We start from the raw sequence: 19,916 nt of genomic DNA, 5'->3' as shown, positions 1-19,916 counted from the left end.
AAAGTCCAAATGTTGTGTCACACTCTTTAAGTAATGTATTTATATTTTGGTATGTTGATAGAGACACAAACACACACACAAAATTCAAGCTTTCGCAACCCACGGTGTCTTCATCAGGAAAGAGGGAAAGAGGAAAGGATGTGGGTTTTAAGGGAGAGGGTAAGGAGTCATTCCAATCCCGGGAGCAGAAAGACTTACCTTAGGAAGAAAGAAGGACAGGTACACACACACACACACACACACACACGCACACACACACATCCATCCACGCATATACAGACACAAGCAGACATATGTAAAGGCAAAGAGTTTGGGCAGAGTGTCAGTCGAGGCGGGAAGTACAGAGGCAAAGGTGTTGTTGAATGGCAGGCAATTTGAAATTAGTGGAGGTTGAGGCCTGGTGGGTAACGGGAAGAGAGGACATATTGAAGGGCAAGTTCCCATCTCCGGACTTCTGATAGGTTGGTGTTAGTGGGAAGCATCCAGATAACCCGGACGGTGTAACACTGTGCCAAGATGTGCTGGCCGTGCACCAAGGCATGTTTAGCCACAGGGTGATCCTCATTACCAATAAACACTGTCTGCCTGTGTCCATTCATGCAAATGGACAGTTTGTTGCTGGTCATTCCCACATAGAAAGCTTCACAGTGTAGGCAGGTCAGTTGGTAAATCACGTGGGTGCTTTCACACGTGGCTCTGCGTTTGATCGTGTACACCTTCTGGATTACAGGACTGGAGTAGGTGGTGGTGGGAGGGTGCATGGGACAGATTTTACACCGGGAGCGATTACAGGGGTAGGAGCATGAGGGTAGGGAAGGTGGTTTGGGGATTTCATAGGGATGAACCAAGAGATTACGAAGGTTAGTGTTACATGGAATGTTTCCATCTATTATATTCATATCTTCAAGTAATGGCTAGAGATAGGCAAAACTGTTAAATTGAAGTACCAATATATAACTGTGAGTAGTACTTCTTGATTCCTTTGAAATACTGTACATGGTACTTTTCAAAGGCTGGAAGTAGATTTGTGTGCATGAGTATGATTTTTACATACCTATTTCTGCACAATATATTTACCTTTGACATAAATAAATGGTTGAAGAAGTATTTGGGCACTAGATTGAAATGGTTTTTAATTAATGGATATCATCCCACCTTTTCGGTGAAACTGAATGCAAATGTCACTAATATTTAGCTACGTATCTTTCTTCTTCATGTACCCGTAGCAGAAATTTTATTCTCAATTTTATACCCCTAATGATACATTGGCTTCATCAGTTATGTGTTAATTGCATCTGGAACAACTTATTCCACAGCAGTATATTGATCAACTTTCCATAATGAAAAGAAGAATTAGTTTATTCAGAAAATAATTAAATGAAAATATATGAGGTTTATTTCAACCTTGCTGTACCTCCTGAGATGTCTTCACTTACCACAAGGGATAGGGCTACCCTCTGAGTGGATGTATAACCGGGATGTGTACCATTGCATGAGTCCAACTTACAAAAATACTGCAGGTTGATTCCACTCGAAAGAATGAATGGACAGTTCAGTCGGCTAAAACAGTAAAGGATGGTTTCAGTTGAAAAAACAAATTCAAATTTCAGCCAGCAATAAAATTGCAGACTGGTTTTACTTGAAAGGGATACAACCAATATGTAAAACTACAACTGATTGAATTGATTGTTTTATTCAGTTGATTCCACAGACAGGTTTCACTCAAAAGAATGAATAAATAATTCAACTGGTATGCAGAAAGTACAATCAAGTGAATCAATTGTTTTCCAACAACCAACTGAACTGATTGTCTTGTAAATAATAGATTTCAGCTATCAGTCATCCTTTGGAATTTTTATTGTCAGATCTAGACGTCAGCTAGAAAGTAGTCATTCTCAATGCACTATCATTTTTGATCAATACATGTAATGCCTGTTGGTCAGGCTTCATCCACAGTTGATTGAATACTAATGTAATGTAATGAAACATTAGTATTCAATGAACTGTGGATGAAGCCCGACCAACAGGCACTACATGCATTGATCAAAAATCTGGCTGAAATCTAGATCTGCCAATAAAAATTCCAAAGGATGACTGATAGCTAAAATCTGTTATTTACAAGTCAATATAACAGTCGCTGTGTGCAACAGCCTCTGGATGGAGGGTACTCTGATGAATTGATTGTTTTCATTCAGTTGTTCCATCACTATAGGAAAATGTCACAGAAATGCTACAAAACCTGAACTGGCAGACTCTTGAAGATAAATGCCAGCTAAGCCATAAAACTGGCCCTTTAGGTCCAGCAGTAGTGTTAAAGCAAGCCTCAGTGCCCATACATCATATTTTTGCCAGACAGGTTACGGTTAAATTCATAATTATAAATCTCACAAACACTGATTGTCACTTTAACCCTAGTCATTAACTCCATTATCATCATTCTTATTTGTCCATTTATTCCTTCCTCCATTTTGCCCCAGTTGATATTTTCTGCATCCATTATATTATTCTACAGCTTTGTTTTTTTTATTATTTCCTTTATTTTTCTGTTACTTGTTCCACATTCACTTTCATCTGTCTTGTATTCTACCCTTAAAACCTCATTTAATTCCTTGCTGAGCTCCTTTCTATGTAAAATATTTGAATAAGTTTTATTATCACGTCCTTACATTACGACATTAGTGTTCTGTGTGTAATACTTTGTGCCTGTAATTGTATATTTCTGTGCATTCATAGCTGTAGGGTAATGTACATTGAATAATGACTGTAAAAAATTCCACAGCTACATTTTGATATTGATATAAGTGTAATTTGTCCTCAAATTTAGATAAAAGTGTCTTTTGTTATTTATTCATAACAGTAATGTTTATAGTGCCCTTATTCAAGAAAATTGCCTCTTTTTATTTCATCTCTCAGCAGTCCTTTGTTTTTATCACAGTGTTTGTCTGTACAACTATGTCCAAAACAAAATTAAATTATGCAAACAGTATTTGTCAATTTTCAGACATTAATACTTGATGGCAAAAGTGGTGCTCTTATCATAGATGAACCACTAATTGACACCGCAGGCTCTCAAACTGGAGGCCTCACTATTAGCATGGATGGAATGGGAAATGACGTGTTTTTGTATTGGAGTGCTGACTGTCTGGGACACGAAAAAGCCCAGGATGTGTATGCGTTCATGCCAAGTAAGTAAAAGGGCTTATGGATAGTGAAAATTGTTATTTCGTGTCTATGCTGGCTTCATCATTGAAAATGAATGTTGCACTTAATAGGTTGCAAGTGCTTTTGGCTTGCATTCCATTGAAACAAATTTCTGATTTTAAAATTTAATCCTTAATGCAGTCATTGAGTCTAATATTTCATTGGCACCAGTGGTCACCACTTTCAAATGCTAATGTTAAAAGTAATGAGATTTTTAGTCATCACTTTCTGATAACAAATTGATATTATAGGTAGAGATTGTTTCCAGAATGACTTGTTCACTCTGTAGCTGATTGCTCACTGAGATGAAGCTTCCAGAAAGATTACAATTGTCTGCATGTTTATGACTCAAACTTTAGTCTTCTATGGGCAGTACTCTTAATATCCATCACAATTTGACCTTAAACCTCACTGTAAAATCTCCTTGAAATTATCACCAATGTTTTAACTACTGACAGGGGGGGGGGGGGGGGGGGGAGGTGGTAATAGGGGGGGAAAGGAATAAAAATAAACAGTGTATGGGCATTTTTGTTATTTGAAACCTCTCTTGTCTCATATAAACCAAACACCAGCACAAAACAGTTGACAACATCTGTCCGCATCAACAGCATCGGCTTAAAAAAGGAAGCAAACATCTTCATTAATTTACTTATTTTTAACAGTGTCAGGTCTGAACCCAGAAAAATATGATTGTGGGGGAAGAATATGCATCACCTTAGAAACTGAAAATATATTCAGATGATAATAGTTCATTTGATGACTGCAACAGACAGTAATTTGATTAAAATAGCTTTTACTTGACGCAAATGAAAATTTTGAGATGAAATAAAATCACACACCTATTCTCTGTTGTTTGTACACAGTTGAACGGGGAGTGTGTTGTGCAGCCTATAGTCAAAGTGTAAATTCTACTGTAATCATTCATACTGAAATGTGATTGCTCTTTGGAGATTTGAACGTCAGTTTATGGCCTAGTGTAACTATCCAAAATGTTGCAACACTCAGTGTTGACCATGTTTTCCATTATCCAGAAGTGTTATGAGGCAGATTTATTAGTGTGTGAGTCACTGGTATCATACTTGTGCTATGAGTCTTGTTGTTGTGGTCTTCAGTCCTGAGACTGGTTTGATGCAGCTCTCCATGCTACTCTATCCTGTGCAAGACTCTTCATCTTCCAGTACCCACCTCAACCTACATCCTTCTGAATCTGTGTAGTGTAGTCATCTCTTGGTCTCCCTCTATGATTTTTACCCTCCACGCTGCCCTCCAATACAAAATTGGTGATCCCTTGATGCCCCAGAACATGTCCTACCAACCGATCCCTTCTTCTGGTCAAGTTGTGCCACAAAATTCTCTTCTCCCCAATCCTATTCAATACTTCCTCATTAGTTATGTGATCTACCCATCTAATCTTCAGCATTCTTCTATAGCACCACATTTCGAAAGCTTCTATTCTCTTCTTGTCCAAACTATTTATCGTCCATGTTTCACTTCCATACATGGCTACACTCCACCATACAAATACTTTCAGAAATGTCTTCCTGGCACTTAAATCTATACTCGATGTTAACAAATTTCTCTTCTTCAGAAATGCTTTCCTTGCCATTGCCAGTCTACATTTTATATCCTCTCTACTTCGACCATCAACAGTTATTTTCCTCCCCAAATAGCAAAATTCCTTTACTACTTTAAGTGTCTCATTTCCTAATCTAACACTCTCAACATCACCCGACTTAATTCGACTACATTCCATTATCCTCGTTTTGCTTTTGTTGATGTTCATCTTATATCCTCCTTTCAAGACACTATCCATTACGTTCAACTGCTCTTCCAAGTCCTTTGCTGTCTCTGACAGAATTATAATGTCATCGGCGAACTACAAAGTTTTTATTTCTTCTCCATGGATTTTAATACCTACCCCGAATTTTTCTTTTCTTTCCTTCACTGCTTGCTCAATATACAGATTGAATTTCATTGGGGATAGGCTAAAACCCTGTCTCACTCCTTTCCCAACCACTGCTTCCCTTTCATGTCCCTCGACTCTTATAACTGCCATCTGCTTTCTGTACAAATTGTAAATAGCCTTTCGCACCCTGTATTTTACCCCTGCCACCTTCAGAATTTGAAAGAGAGTATTCCAGTCAACATTGTCAAAAGCTTTCTCTAAGTCTACAAATGCTAGAAACTTAGGTTTGCCCTTCCTTATTCTAGCTTCTAAGTTAAGTCGTAGGGTCAGTATTGCCTCACGTGTTCCAACATTTCTACGGAATCCAAACTGATCTTCCCCAAGGTCGGATTCTACTTGTTTTTCCATTCGTCTGTAGAGAATTTGCATTAGTATTTTGCAGCTGAGACTTATTAAACTGATAGTTTGGTAATTTTCACATCTGTCAACACCTGCTTTCTTTGGGATTGAAATTATTATATTCTTCTTGAAGTCTGAGGATATTTCGCCTGTCTCATACATCTTGCTCACGAGATGATAGAGTTTTGTCAGGACTGGCTCTCCCAAGGCCATCAGTAGTTCCAATGGAATGTTGTCTACTCCGGGGGCCTCGTTTCGACTCAGGTCTTTCAGTGCTCTGTCAAACTCTTCACGCAGTATCGTATCTCCCATTTCATCTTCATCTACATCCTCTTCCATTTCCATAATTTGTCCTCAAGTACATCACCCTTGTATAGACCCTCTATATACTTCTTCCACCTTTCTGCTTTCCCTTCTTTGCTGGGTTTCCATCTGAGCTCTTGATGTTCATACAAGTGGTTCTCTTATCTCCAAAGGTCTCTTTAATTTTCTTGTAGGCAGTATCTATCTTACCCCTTGTGAGATAAGCCTCTACATCGTTACATTTGTCCTCTAGCCATCCCTGCTTAGCCATTTTGCACTGCCTGTGGATCTCATTTTTGAGACGTCTGTATTCCTTTTCGCCTGCTTCATTTACTGCATTTTTATATTTTCTCCTTTCATCAATTAAATTCAATATATCTTCTGTTACCCAAGGATTTCTACTAGCCCTCGTCTTTTTACCTACTTGATCCTTCACTACTTCATCCCTCAAAGCTACCCATTCTTCTTCTACTGTATTTCTTTCCCCCGTTCCTGTCAATTGCTCCCTTATGCTCTCCCTGAAACTCTGTACAACCTCTGGTTCTTTTAGTTTATCCATGTCCCAACTCCTTAAATTCCCACCTTTTTGCAGTTTCTTCAGTTTTAATCTACAGGTCATAACCAATAGATTGTGGTCAGAGTCCACATCTGCCCCTGGAAATATCTTACAATTTAAAACCTGCTTCCTAAATCTCTGTCTTACATTATATAATCTATCTGAAACCTGTCGGTATCTCCAGGCTTCTACCATGTATACAGCCTTCTTTTATGATTCTTGAACCAAGTGTTACCTATGATTAAGTTGTGCCCTGTGCAAAATTCTACCAGGCGGCTTCCTCTTTCATTTCTTTGCCCTAGTCCATATTTACCTACTATATTTCCTTCTCTCCCTTTTCCTACTACCGAATTCCAGTCACCAATGACTATTAAATTTTCATCTCCCTTCACTATCTGAATAATTTCTTTGATTTGATCATACATTTCATCAATTTCTTCGTCATCTGCAGAGCTAGTTGGCATTCAAACTTGTACTACTGTAGTAGGTGTGGGCTTCGTATCTATCTTGGCCACAATAATGGGTTCACTATGCTGTTTGTAGTAGCTTACCCGCATTCCTATTTTCCTATTCATTATTAAACCTACTCCCGCATTACCCCTATTTGATTTTGTGTTTATAACCCTGTAGTCACCTGACCAGAAGTCTTGTTCCTACTGCCACCGAACTTCACTAATTCCCACTATATCTAACTTTAACCTATCGATTTCCCTTTTTAAATTTTCTAACCTACCTGCCCGATTAAGGGATCTGACATTCCACGCTCCGATCCGTAGAATGCCAGTTTTCTTTCTCCTGATAACGACATCCTCTTGAGTAGTCCCCGCCCGGAGATCCAAATGGGGGACTAGTTTATCTCCGGAATATTTTACCCAAGAGGACGCCATCATCATTTAATCATACAGTAAAGCTGCATGCCCTCGGGAAAAATTCCCCTTGCTTTCAGCCGTTCACAGTACCAGCACAGCAAGGCCGTTTTGGTTATTGTTTCAAGGCCAGATCAGTCAATCATCCAGACTGTTGCCCCTGCAACTACTGAAAAGGCTGCTGCCCCTCTTCAGGAACCACATGTTTGTCTGGCCTCTCAACAGCCCCTCCGTTGTGGTTGAACCTACGGTACGGCTATCTGTATCGCTGAGGCACGCAAGCCTCCCCACCAACGGCAAGGTCCATGGTTCATGGGGGGAGGCTATGAGTCTTAACAGTGATAATGACCGTATACAGTAGGTGCACATGCATGTGCGTGTACTAGTTTGTGTGTTATACAAATACATCTATGAGAAGGCATCCAATTTAGGAGCTGGTTCAGAGTTTATGATGAATTTCAGAAATGGAAAATGAATCATCAGTTGGAATATGATAGAGAAATGTCCTTGGTGGAAAATAAATAATGGAAGGAGTAAAGGTAACAACTCACCATACATATGAGGTATTGGGTCATTGGTAGCCACATAAACAAGACTTAGAACATTATTAAACCTTATGAAAATATTCCTGTAGAACTATCTGACATTGCACATGCACACACACTTCTGCATACACGTGCGCGCACACACACACGCACGCATGCACGTACACACACACACACACACACACACACACACACACACACACACACACACACACAGAGAGAGAGAGAGAGAGAGAGAGAGAGAGAGAGAGAGAGAGAGAGAGAGAGAGAGAGAGGGGGGGGGGGGGGGGGGAGAGAGAGGTAGCAAGTTCACAGGGTAGGAATGTGGCACTGGTGAACCCACTCTAGTCCAGGCAGGGGGAGTTGGGTGTGGTGTGCAGTGTGGAACAAGAGAGGAGGAGACAACAGAGGAAGAAGTAGATTGGTAAGAGGAGGATCTGAGTGCAGGATGAGTGAAGTGGGAACATGGAGTACGGGTGGATGGGGGTGTGTGACAGAGATTAAGGTCAAATGGATTGTGGGATCAAAGGATGCATTTTATTGGCATTTTCCATCCATGTGATTCACAGAGTCTGGTATTGGGGTGAGCAACCTGCTGTCTTGGGTTTTCAAGCAGTGATAGAAGATGAGCATGTTTGCTCTGACTATGTCTATAGGCTCAGGTGAAATTTAAAATTGCAACATTCTAAGCAAACAGCACTATGTTACTAAATACTGTGTGGGACTTGGGAAACAGACTATGGAGGTGTTGGCCATACTGTAGCAAGTGTGCGGAAGTGAAAGCCTATCAAAAGCTGCTCTTTTGAGATGGCAGAAGTGCCAAGAAGAGAAAGCGAGAGTGCAAAGTGAACCCTCTGCATGAGGCCCATCCACAATTAAAAACAAGGACAGTGTGCAACATCTGCATGATGTGTTACTCAGATCAACCGTTAAATGTTCAAAGGATTACACAATTGATAAAATGACTGTGCAAAGTGATAACTGAATAAGGTCAGGTACCGCCATCAGTTGAAAGCTGCATCACGATGATGCATTAATTCATACATGTTTCGTGATCAGTGACCACCTGTCATTGCAAAACTTCCCCAACCTTCCTACAGGTGACCCTTGCAGACTTTTTCATGTTCTCCCAAATGAAGACATCCCGAAAGGGCACCACTGCAAGGCCATAGCAGAAACTTAATGCACTGCTTGGAGGACATTCTGGAAAGAGACACCCAGGTCACTTTCCCAAGTGCGTAAACTCATTGACAGAATTATGTAGATCCCAAAAGGTTATATTTTGAAGAATTTAAATTATTTGTAGTGATATCTTCAATATATTGTATGTACCAGGTTTGTGCTCCTCACAAATCCTGTACAACTGCTTTCGCAGGTGACTCATGTCTCTAACAAGACAGGATATGGCTGTTACAGCACTGGAATACCGTGTTCCGAGTGGGTTCATAGCACATGTCTTGCGCCTAGGTCTTCCTTAGGTGTCAGACCCATGTGGGAAGGGCTGAGAGTTCATGTAGCATAAGGATGGACTAGTGTATACAATACATTGGGTGTGAGATGATACATAACACTGGTAGGGATGGGAGGATTAAGTGCAGGATGTTCCTCATTTACAGACATAGTTTAGCAGTTCTAGTCTGAGATCATATTGAGCAATGAGGGGAAAGAGAGCTCCTTTGCAGCTTGTTCATGGGAGCAATTGAAGGGTTAGGGGCATACATAGAAATGACACACATGTGTGAAGGTCTTACTAAGACCTTCAACATGCTGTTCAAGGTATTATTTGTCATTACAGATGTGCCATTCATGGGTGCCCAGACTACATGAGAAAAACTCTTTAGTGTGGGGAGATGACAGCTACCAAAACTGAGATGCTGTTGATGGTTAGTGGACTGGACATGGACAGAGGTTTTTGTGGAGCTGTTAGAGAGTTAGTAACATCTACGTCTACACTTTGTAAACCACTGTGAAGTGCATGGTGAGAGGTACGTCCTACGGTATCAGTTACTATGGTTTCTTCCTGTTCCATTCGCATAAGGAGCTTGGAAAAAATGATTACTTAAATGCTTCCAACCATTTGCAATTAATTTAATCTTGTCCTCATGATCGTTATGGGAGCGATATGTTTGGGGTCGTAGTATATTCCCAGAGTCAGTACCTAAAGCTGCCTCTTGAAACTTGTAAGTAGCTTTTCTCTGGATAGTTTGTGTCTATCTTCAAGAGTCTGAGAGTTAAGTTTCCTCAGCATCTCTATGACACTCTCCAGTGGATCAAAGAAACATGACCCTTTGTGCTACTCTTCTCTGTATACAGTCAGTATCTCCTGTTATTCCTACATGGTATGAGTCACACACTTGAGCAATAATCTGGGATGGTTCATACAAGTTATTTATAATCTCCATTGTAGACTAATTGCATTTCCTTAAAATTCCCCCATTAAACTGAAGTCTACCACCTGCTTTACCCCTGCAAAGTGTTACACACAGGTATTTCTGTGGCTTAACAGATTGAGACTATGACTCATTGAGATTAAAGTCATAAGATATATATTTTTCCCATTTTGTGAAACACTCAAGAATTACATTTCTGAACATTAAAAGCAAGTCACCAATCTTTGCATCACTTTTAAATCTTATGCATCTTCTTTCAGAGAGCACTCATTATAGATAACTGTGCCATCTGCAAAAAGTCTGATGTTACTGTTAATATTGTAGCAAGGTCATTGATATATAACATGAATAGCAAGAGTCTCTATACACTTTCCTGGAACACACCTAAAGTTACTTCTGCAGTTGACAATGACTATCTGCCAAAAGATTCTCTCTGCCAAAAGATCCTCAATCCAGTCATAAATTTCACTTGATACCCCATATGATCATACTTTTGATAATAAGCATAGGTGTGATACTTAGTTGTATGCTTTTTGAAAATCAAATAATACTGCATCTACCTGCTTGCCTTGATCCAAAGCTTTCAGTGTGTTGTGTGAGAAAAATGCAAAGTAGGTTTCACTTGATCTATGTTTTTGGAATCCATGCTGGTTGGCATGGAGAAGGTTATTTTGTTTGAAATACCTCCTTATGTTTAAAGTCAAACAAATCTATGTCAAGGATATTGCACAGTAGTTTTGTGGATCACTTCTACCACCCTACTTGTAAACTGGTGTCACATGTGCTTTCTTCCAAGTACTGGGCACAGTTTTTTGTTCAAGGACTCTTCAATAGGTTGTTGTTAAAAGAGAGCCTCACTCAGCCACAAATTCAGTATATAATCTGATAGGGATTCTATCAGGCCCTTGAGATTTGTTCAGTTTTCATGATTTCAGTTGTTTCTCAACACCACTGACACTGAGATGCTTTACTTTACTTTTCAGTGGTACAGGGATTTGGAGTTTACTTTGTAAAGGAACATTTGAAAATGTAGTTAAGCATTCCTATTTTTGCTTTGCCTCCCTCAGTTTTCAGTTCCTGCTTTGTATCCACTATTGATGTAATCTATTTCCCCATCATAGTCACAGTGCATTTCTTGACTGAAAACTGAACAACATTCCAGGCATCTTAATTCCTCCAAGAACATGTTGTTCACTGTCAGTATCTGTAGCTCAGGTGGAAAATTGTTCAGCACATCGTAAATTATAATGAATGTTGTACAAGCAACAATGACACAAAATATTGTGCGATGCTTTTCTAATGCCTGAGTCATTTGCTGTGTGTGTATTGTTATAATTAATTGTTGTTTTTGTCGATGTTTTGGTCATCAATCTGAACTATTGCAGTCTGTGTTTACAGTATTGGTACCTGCTTGTTGTAGTCAACCCTTGGGCCCCCTCTATAATTTTTATCCCCTCCTCCCCCCACCCTCCAACACCACCACCACTTCCCTTACTTCCCTTCATCACCAAAAAAAGGAAGATTCTGTGATGCTGCAGGATGTGTCCTATCAAGCAATCACTTCTTTGTGTCAAGATGTGCATAAATTTCTTTTATCGCTACTTGATTCATTACTTCTTCATTAGTTATTGAATCTACCCACCTGATCTTCATTGTTCTTCTCTAGCTCTGCATTTTGAAAGCTTCTATTTCCCTCATGGCTGAACTGTTTATCATTCACGTATCACTTCTTTATGAGACTACACTCCAGACAGGTACTTAAGAAAATGCTCCCTAACACTTAAATTCTTATTCAGTATTAAGAACTGCCGGACTGAGACGCAAACTCGGGACCTTTGCCTCATTCTGTAAATCCTAAGAAAGTACTCAGTTTGTTGATATGGTATGTGCACCAAGGATCCTGTTCAATCAATGTTCAGATGTGACTCTTATTTTCTTCATTTCTGAGTGTTACTGGCCACCTTGGCTGGCTTTCATTTTCAAGAGTGTTTCTCTTGTGTCTGAACTCATTAAATTATCAGCACACTGTTGCTCTGGAACTTGAAGAGTCGTCAAAAGTCAGCTGCATGTGTATCGAACACTGATTTGCATTCTATCCTGCATTAAAATCAAATGTAGAAATAGTACCAGTTAAGTGCCATTGATGGCTTACTCTAAATGACATACATAGTGAAACCTGCTGGCTGACCAAGCTGAAACTTGTATGATTTCTTAACTATGAGTGCCACTGCTAATCACCTTTCTAGAGAATGAAACAATCAAAAAACACAGGAAATCTCAATACTTTCAGACAGTCCTTCAAAGCTTATTGAAAAAAAGGGCACCTCTTTCCCAGCAGCATGTTTATTGTTGTGATCGTCAGTCTGGAGACTAGTTTGATGCAGCTCTTCATTCTAATCTATCCTGTACAAGGTTCTTCCTTTCTGAATAACTCTTTTTCAGAAATGCTTTTTTTGCTATTAGCAATCTGCAGTTTATGTCATCTTTACTTAGGCCATTGTCAGTTATTTTACAGCCCACATTGCAAAACTCATCTACTGTTTTCAGTGTCTGATTCCCTAATCTAACCCATAGGCCTCACCTGTTTTAATCCAAAAGCATTACATTACCATTGTTTTACTTTTCTTAATGGTAATTATATAACTTCATTTCAAGACACTATCCATTCCATTCAGTTGACCTTCCAAGTCCTCTTTTTTTGCTGACCTTTAATTCCCATTTCCATATTTCTCTTTGATTTCCTGTACTGCTTGCTTTGTGTACCGATTGATTAACATTTGGGATAGGCCATAGACACACCCCTGTTTCTCACAAACCTCAACTACTGTTTTTTTTATTTGTTTTGAGTTATAGATGACCTTCCATTTCCTGTGTCTTATTCCCAGCTGCCTTCATTATTTCAAAAAGTATATTCAATTCTACATTTTCAAAAGCTTTCTCTAGACGTACAGATGCTGCTAACATGAATTTCACTTTCTTCAACCTGTCTTCTAAGATAAGTCATAGCTTCAGCATTGCCATACATATTCCTACTTTTCTCTCTGACCCAAACATCCCTGAGGTCAGCTTATATCACTCTTTCCATTCTTCTATAAATCATGTTTTGTTGAATTGAAATTGTCACACTCTTCTCAGAGTTATGTTATTTTGTCAGTCTCATATGTGTTGCACATGAAGTAGAGTAGTTTTGTCAGTGTATGTTCCCCAAGGATCTTGGTAGATCTGAGGGAATGTCATCTACTCCAAGTGTCTTGTTTTGAGCTCTTTCAGTGCTCTGTCAAATTCTTCTCACAGTATCTCATCCTCCATCTCATCCTTGCCCATTCTCTTCCCCTTTCATAATATTTTCATAAAGCTTCTTTCCTTTATGTGCCCATATCAGTCATTGCTTCCACCTTTCAGATTTCCCTTCTTTGCTGGGTTTCGGTTTGTGATCTGAGTTCTTAATATTCATACTGGTGCTTCTCTTTTCTCCAGAGGTCTCTTTAATTTTGCTCTAGGTGGCATTTACCCTTCCATAGTAATGTATGCTTCTACAGTTTTTTTATTTCTCTTCTGGCAATTTCTGCATTGCTATTTTGCACATTTTATAACTCTCATTTTTCAGACATCAGTATCCCCTTTGCCTACTTCATTTGGTGCACTCCCAATCCCAACACAGTGCCACATGGATAATATCCTTGTGGAAGACCAAGGTAAAAGACCTGCCCAGTCCATACATCCAGCTCTTTCTATTCAGTCCTGTCACAGGTTTATCCTACTACATCAGAGACCTGGCCACATGTGGAAACAGCCATATCATATACCAACTCTGCTGCAATCATTGCACAGTTTTTTTATAATGGTATGACTACTGACCAACTTTCGCCAGTATGAACGGCCATCGCCAAACTGTGGCCAAGAACAAAGTAGACCATCATACAGCTCAACGTAAAGTGCTTGGTTTCAATGGTTGTGTCAGTACCCGAGCCGTCTGGTCCTCCCCTCCACCTCATGCTTTTCTGAACTGCGCAAATGAGAGTTATCCTTACAACACCGCTCTCTACTCTCGAAATTATCCTGGCCTCAACCTATGGAAACCTACTGTCCCCACACCCTCCAACCAATAGTTCCCACTGCCTCTGCCATAACATTTCCTCTGTATTCTTGTCACCACATCCTCTATGTGTGTCGCCCTCTACCAATGCACCAGCCCGTCTTCCTCCTTTCTCCTTTTCTGCTCCTGTTCCCTCCCCCCTCCCCCTCCCCCATCTCCTCCCCACCTCCCTGCCCCACTACCTCTTGATGCTGTGCCTGTTGACATTCTAGTCCCTGCACACACTGGCAGACAGCGATATTCAATCCCCCTACCTATACCCTACCCTACCTTCCCCTCCTCTGCCCCTTCCAGATTGCTGCTTCCATTCTACATAATAGTTACATTCTAGCCTGGGCTGCTGGAGGTGGCTGTCATGTGCGCATGAGGTGTGGTTGCTTATGTGGACGAATGTGTGTGTGTGTGTGTGTGTGTGTGTGTGTGTATTTCTGTTTCTAAAGAACTCTTTGGTTGAAAGCTAATGTGTAAGTCTCTTTTCGTTGTGCCTGTGTACAATTCAACATGTCATCTTTACAATGAGTAGCAATGTGTCTTTATGTTGTTGAAATCCCAACCTGAGGTTTCCATTGATTTCATTTGGTGCATTTTTATATTTTCTCCTTTCATCAAATAAATTCAGTATCCCACTTGTTAGCAAAGTTAAATTCAATATCTCATGCGTTATCCAAGGTTTCCCATTTGGCCTTGTCTTTTTGCCTTCTTGTTCTTCTGCAGCCTTAAAAACTGCATCTCTTAAAAGTACCTATTTGTCTTCTGTTGTGTTCCTTTCCCCTGCTCCATTTAATCATTGCCTAATGATCCCATTGAGACTTTCGAATGACATACAGAGTAGTAAAATGTAACTTTTTCCCCAAAATTATTGGTTCATAGCCCACTTCCAGGACTTCAGAAGTTGCCAAAGATACAGAATACTTTTTGTTGTCAAGTCAGAGGTCCCAATGAGGCCTACTCCAGGGCCCATCCTGTCTCTCCATGGGCTTGTGTGGAGTTTTGCAAATCAGTCATAAAAAATTCTGTTTCAACCCAACAAGCATAAAACAGCATGTTATTATTCAGTTAAAAATGTAAGCATTGGACCTACATGTCTGATATAATGATCTTGAATGAGACGATTGAAATTTTTTGTCACTTTTTCCATAATTTCATCATCTCCTTTAAAATTGAGATACATGACTTTCTTTATATATACTGTCACATGAAATTACCAAAGCTTACTTTTTTTTAAAATCTTGGATGGTATTATAAAACATGAATCATCATGCGAGTATACCTGTTCCTGTAAAATTGTGATCAAGATATACATCTGTATGGGATATACTGCTGTATACAAAAGAATAGCTTTGAGAAATGAAATAGTGAAGGCAGCAGAGGATTAACTAAGTAAAAAGAGAATAATTCAGACTGAAAGAAGATTGGAATAATTCCAATTCTAAAGAAAGCAGGTGCTGACAGGTGTGAATATATGATCCAATCAAAATGTTTCAGATGTTAAGAAATATGGAATAATTCCAATTCCAAAGAAAGCAAGAGCTGATAGGTGTGAATATTATACAGCTGATCAGTTTAATAGTCATAGTTGCAAAATACTGATGTGAATTCCTTGCAGAAGAATCGAAAAACTGGTAGAATTCCACCTTGAGGAAGATCAGCTAGGGTGCCAGAGAAATATAGGAACACATGATGCAATACTGTCCCTAAAACTTATCTTAGAAGGTAGTTTATAGAAAGTCAAACTTGGAAGAGCAGTTGAATGGTATGCGTAGGGTCTTAAAAAGAGGTTATACAATGAGCATCGAAAAATGTAGAACAAGGTGAATTCAGTGTAGTCTAATTAAATCAGGAGATGCTGAAAGAAGTAGATTGGTGAATGAGACATTAAAAGTAGATGGGTTTCGCTGTTTGGGCAGCAAAATAACTGATTGCCTATAGCAAGAAGAGCAAAAAATGAATTTGTTAACATCAAATATAAATTTAAGTGTTAAGAAGTCCTTTCTGAAAGTATTGCATGGAGTGTATCCTTGAACAGGTGTGAAGTGGGGATGATAGGCAAAGAAGCAAATACTGGGTGTGGCAGAACAGACTAAGCAACAGAGCAATAAAAAGTAAATCTGGATGTATAGAGAAAAAATGTTTTTATTTTCTAAATTAGTACAATATACCATTTTACATTCACTTAGTTTTGAAAATAATATCCTCAAGATGGTGGCCGTTAGCATCAATACATTGTTGTAGACGATCCCTGAAGTTTCAACAACTCTTGCACACATATCACGGGGTATGGCATTTACTTCATCAATAATTGGCTCTTTTAACACTGGTAGGTGTGAGGGCAGCTTTGGAAAACCTTTTCCTTCAGATGTCCCCAAAGAAGGTAGTCACAAATGCTCAAATCTGGTGACCATGCAGGCCATCCGACATCACCCCTTAAAGAGACAAGGCATCCTGGAAACATTTCTCTCAAAATATCAAGTGAAATTTGAGCTGTGTGAGCAGTAGCTCCATCCTGTTGGAACCACACAGGTTCCCCAGTCCATGTTCTCCAACAATCTCGTCCATTCAGGGTTGCAGAAAATTTTTCAACACTGAAACATAACGCTTGGAATTCAGTCAGGGTCATTCCTTCCTCAAAACAGTAAGGGCCTACCACGCCAAATTGAGATATGGCACACCACACTGTCACTTTATGAGAATGTTGTGGTCTTTCATGAATAATTCAGGGGTTATTTTCAGCCCAGCAACGAAAGTTTTTCTTATTCATTCACTGACTAAGATGAAAATGGGCCTTGTCACTACTGAAGAAAGCTGCATTAGGAGGGATCTGAGCAAGCATTTGCTCACACAGATTTTGATGGTTGGCATAGTCTGCTGGGCGTAATTCTTGAGCAATCATTATTTTGAAAGGATGGAACTTCAAATCATGTTGCAGAATCCTTCTCAAACTGTGGTCTGAAATCCCCAATGCATTGTCTTGTCTTTGAGCAGAACGCTGTGGCAATTGTTGAACTGCTGTTCTCACCTGCTGCACGTTTTCTGGCAGTCTGATGGATCTGCATTGGCCATGTGTATCTATTCTCAGTGTGCTACCAGTTTCCTCCAACTGCCAAACCCAGGACCGAGTTGTGTTTGCATTAGGAACGGCATTGTTGCATGGAATGTTGAACTGTCACCAAAAAGTTCGTTGTGTAGCAATCACAGATCTGTTGTTTTCATAATAAGTGCGAACGGCAGGACCATGGTGTACACTGGCCCAACCATGATGGCAACAGAAATGGGGTCAATAACTGAACAAAGGCAGACCAGATGCAACTGCCTACCCCCACCACAGCCCCAGCGGTAATCGATAGAAACTTCTTAGTCGGTTCTGCCGCATCCTGTAGAAGCTTTTCTAGTGTGGTGCTATAGAAGAATCCTGAAGATTAGATCAATAGATCATGTAACTAACGGGTTGGTACAGAAATGAATAGGGGAAAAAAGAAATTATGATACAATTTGACTAAAATAAAAAGACTAGTTCATAGGACACGTCCTGTGGCATCAGAAATACTCCATTTAGTTAGTAATGAAGGAGAGTATGGGATGTAAAACTTGTAGAGGGGCCACAGGGTTTGACTGCATTAAGCCAGTTCATATAGATGTAGGTTGCAATAGCTACACAGAGCTGGAGGCTTAGAATAGGCAAATGTGTAGAGTTGCATCAAACCAGTCTTCAGAGTGAAAGAACACAACACCATTCTAATTGAATCAACAGGTGTCTGTCATACAAGGTTATAATTTGTGATGGTTTGGATAAACTGTTTTGTATGAATATAGTTTAGGCCACAACTTACTTGTTGATGAGTGAATTCTGGGAAATAAGGGCAGAGAAGAGGACGGGGGATTGGGGGGGGGGGGGGGGGGGGGTATTACATAGCCTCATTTGTTGTTGTTGTAGCCAGCCTCATTTACAGATGAGAAAATGTTCATGTTGTGTACATATCCTCCAATTATTCTAAGAAATACAGCAACCAACCACTTATATGACTTTCTTAAAATAATGTAATCCACAGCCATGGACATCAATGACCAGTAAAATGGATGAACTATTTTATACATTGCCTCCAAAACAAAGGAAATAATTCTGTTTATTTTATAAGAGTCATTTTACATAATGCAGGGCAACCAATATATCAGTGCTTCAAATTATTTAGATATGTGATCTGTGTGTATTTGATTTCAGATACACCTATACAAGTGCAGAGCAGAGCCAATATCTGTAAGCTGCGATTCAATGCCACACTAATAACAAAGTTGCTAGCACTGAGTCAGCATTTGGAACCACCTGGAGTGGCTGTGTATTCTTCAGGTACTTTTACACTTCTCAGATGCTGGTTTTAGCTTCTACTTCTTACGAATCATTTGTGTAGCTTCAGTGATCAGCTGCTGAGACACCGAAGATGTCAAAAACCTGTTGAATGTATTTATTATTATTAATTGCAGTTTACTTGGTAAAGTCCAAATAATTATTTTCTCTGCCCCAACTGGTTTTAAAGATTTAAACCTGATCCCACTTTTCATTTGATGCTGAGGTGCTATTGCAACACAGTTGGAGAGCCCCTGCAATGTTCGAGTCTAGGGGAATGCCAGTGGGCTGAGATGTGATTGGTAATTTGGATTGAGGAGGGAGACTTGCTAGTGCAGTCTGTGCAGTTGTGCAAAGCCACTGTGCCAGGGTGATGTGGTGGTTAGCACAACTATCTAGCGAGCAGGTGACTCTGATTCAAATCCCATCCTTGGTACAAATTTGCATTCATTGCTTCAGTGTGCATATACAGGGTGGCTGGAAATTCCCATTACAGACTTCTAGGACTTGTAGAGGTGAGTGAGTACATTGTGTTATGAATAGGAACCCATGTCCGGAAATGTCATCCAACGAGACTACAGAACGTCGAAGTTATAGGTGCGGGTGTATGTAAATGTACGTATACACGGGGTGGTTCCATGATGATGCTACAGACTTTCTAGGATGATGGTGAATGATAAATGTATTAATTTGAAGTAAGGATCCCTGTACTGGAAGTGAATGAGTCGAAAGGTATAAACGAAAACCATTCTGATACCTCTTCTGTCAGTTGAATACATGTACCGGTTCTTGTGTTGCGAAGAGTGTAGGGTTTCAGTGGTGGTAATGTGGAAAAAAATGAGAAAAAATGTCCAATAAACTTGGGCTCTAAAGTGCATACCTTAACAGCTATGATCACTTGCTCAGTAGAGAGATGTGTTTCACATTAGTGAAGGTGAACAAATTGTCATATCTCCTCAGGTATGCAATTTAGAGCCCATGTTTATTGGACTTTTTTTTTTTTTCGTTTTTGTCCACACTACCATCACTGAAAGTTACCAACCCTACACTCTTTGTAACACAGGAACCAGTACTAGTATTCAACTGTTAAAGGTATCAGAATGGTTTTCGTTTATAACTTTCGACTTGTTCATTTCCGGTACAGGAATCCTTACTTCAAATTAATACATTTATTGTTCTCCATCATCTTAGAAAGTCTGTAATATCATGACGGAATCACCCAATGTATACATACATTTACAGACGCCTGCGCCTATAACACTGACGCTCTGTAGTCTCATTGGATGACATTTCCAGACATGGGTTCCTATTCATA

The 19,916-nt window shown here is 39.7% G+C and overlaps 1 protein-coding gene across 1 annotated transcript in view; it reads left to right on the top strand.

Annotated features, from left to right (window-relative positions):
* LOC126273140 (uncharacterized) overlaps window positions 1-19,916 on the top strand; it is a 98,576-nt gene that overhangs the window by 55,457 nt on the left and 23,203 nt on the right. Inside the window, exons 8-9 of the mRNA XM_049976597.1 lie at window positions 3,002-3,185; window positions 18,479-18,604. Coding sequence (XP_049832554.1) covers window positions 3,002-3,185; window positions 18,479-18,604 — 310 coding nt within the window. The remainder of the gene's footprint in view (window positions 1-3,001; window positions 3,186-18,478; window positions 18,605-19,916) is intronic.

Source organism: Schistocerca gregaria, chromosome 5 (genome assembly GCF_023897955.1).
Source record: "Schistocerca gregaria isolate iqSchGreg1 chromosome 5, iqSchGreg1.2, whole genome shotgun sequence".
NCBI classification, from domain to species: domain Eukaryota; kingdom Metazoa; phylum Arthropoda; class Insecta; order Orthoptera; family Acrididae; genus Schistocerca; species Schistocerca gregaria.
The sequence above is the reverse complement of the archived record's forward strand: the minus strand, read 5'-3'. Positions and strand labels throughout refer to the sequence as shown.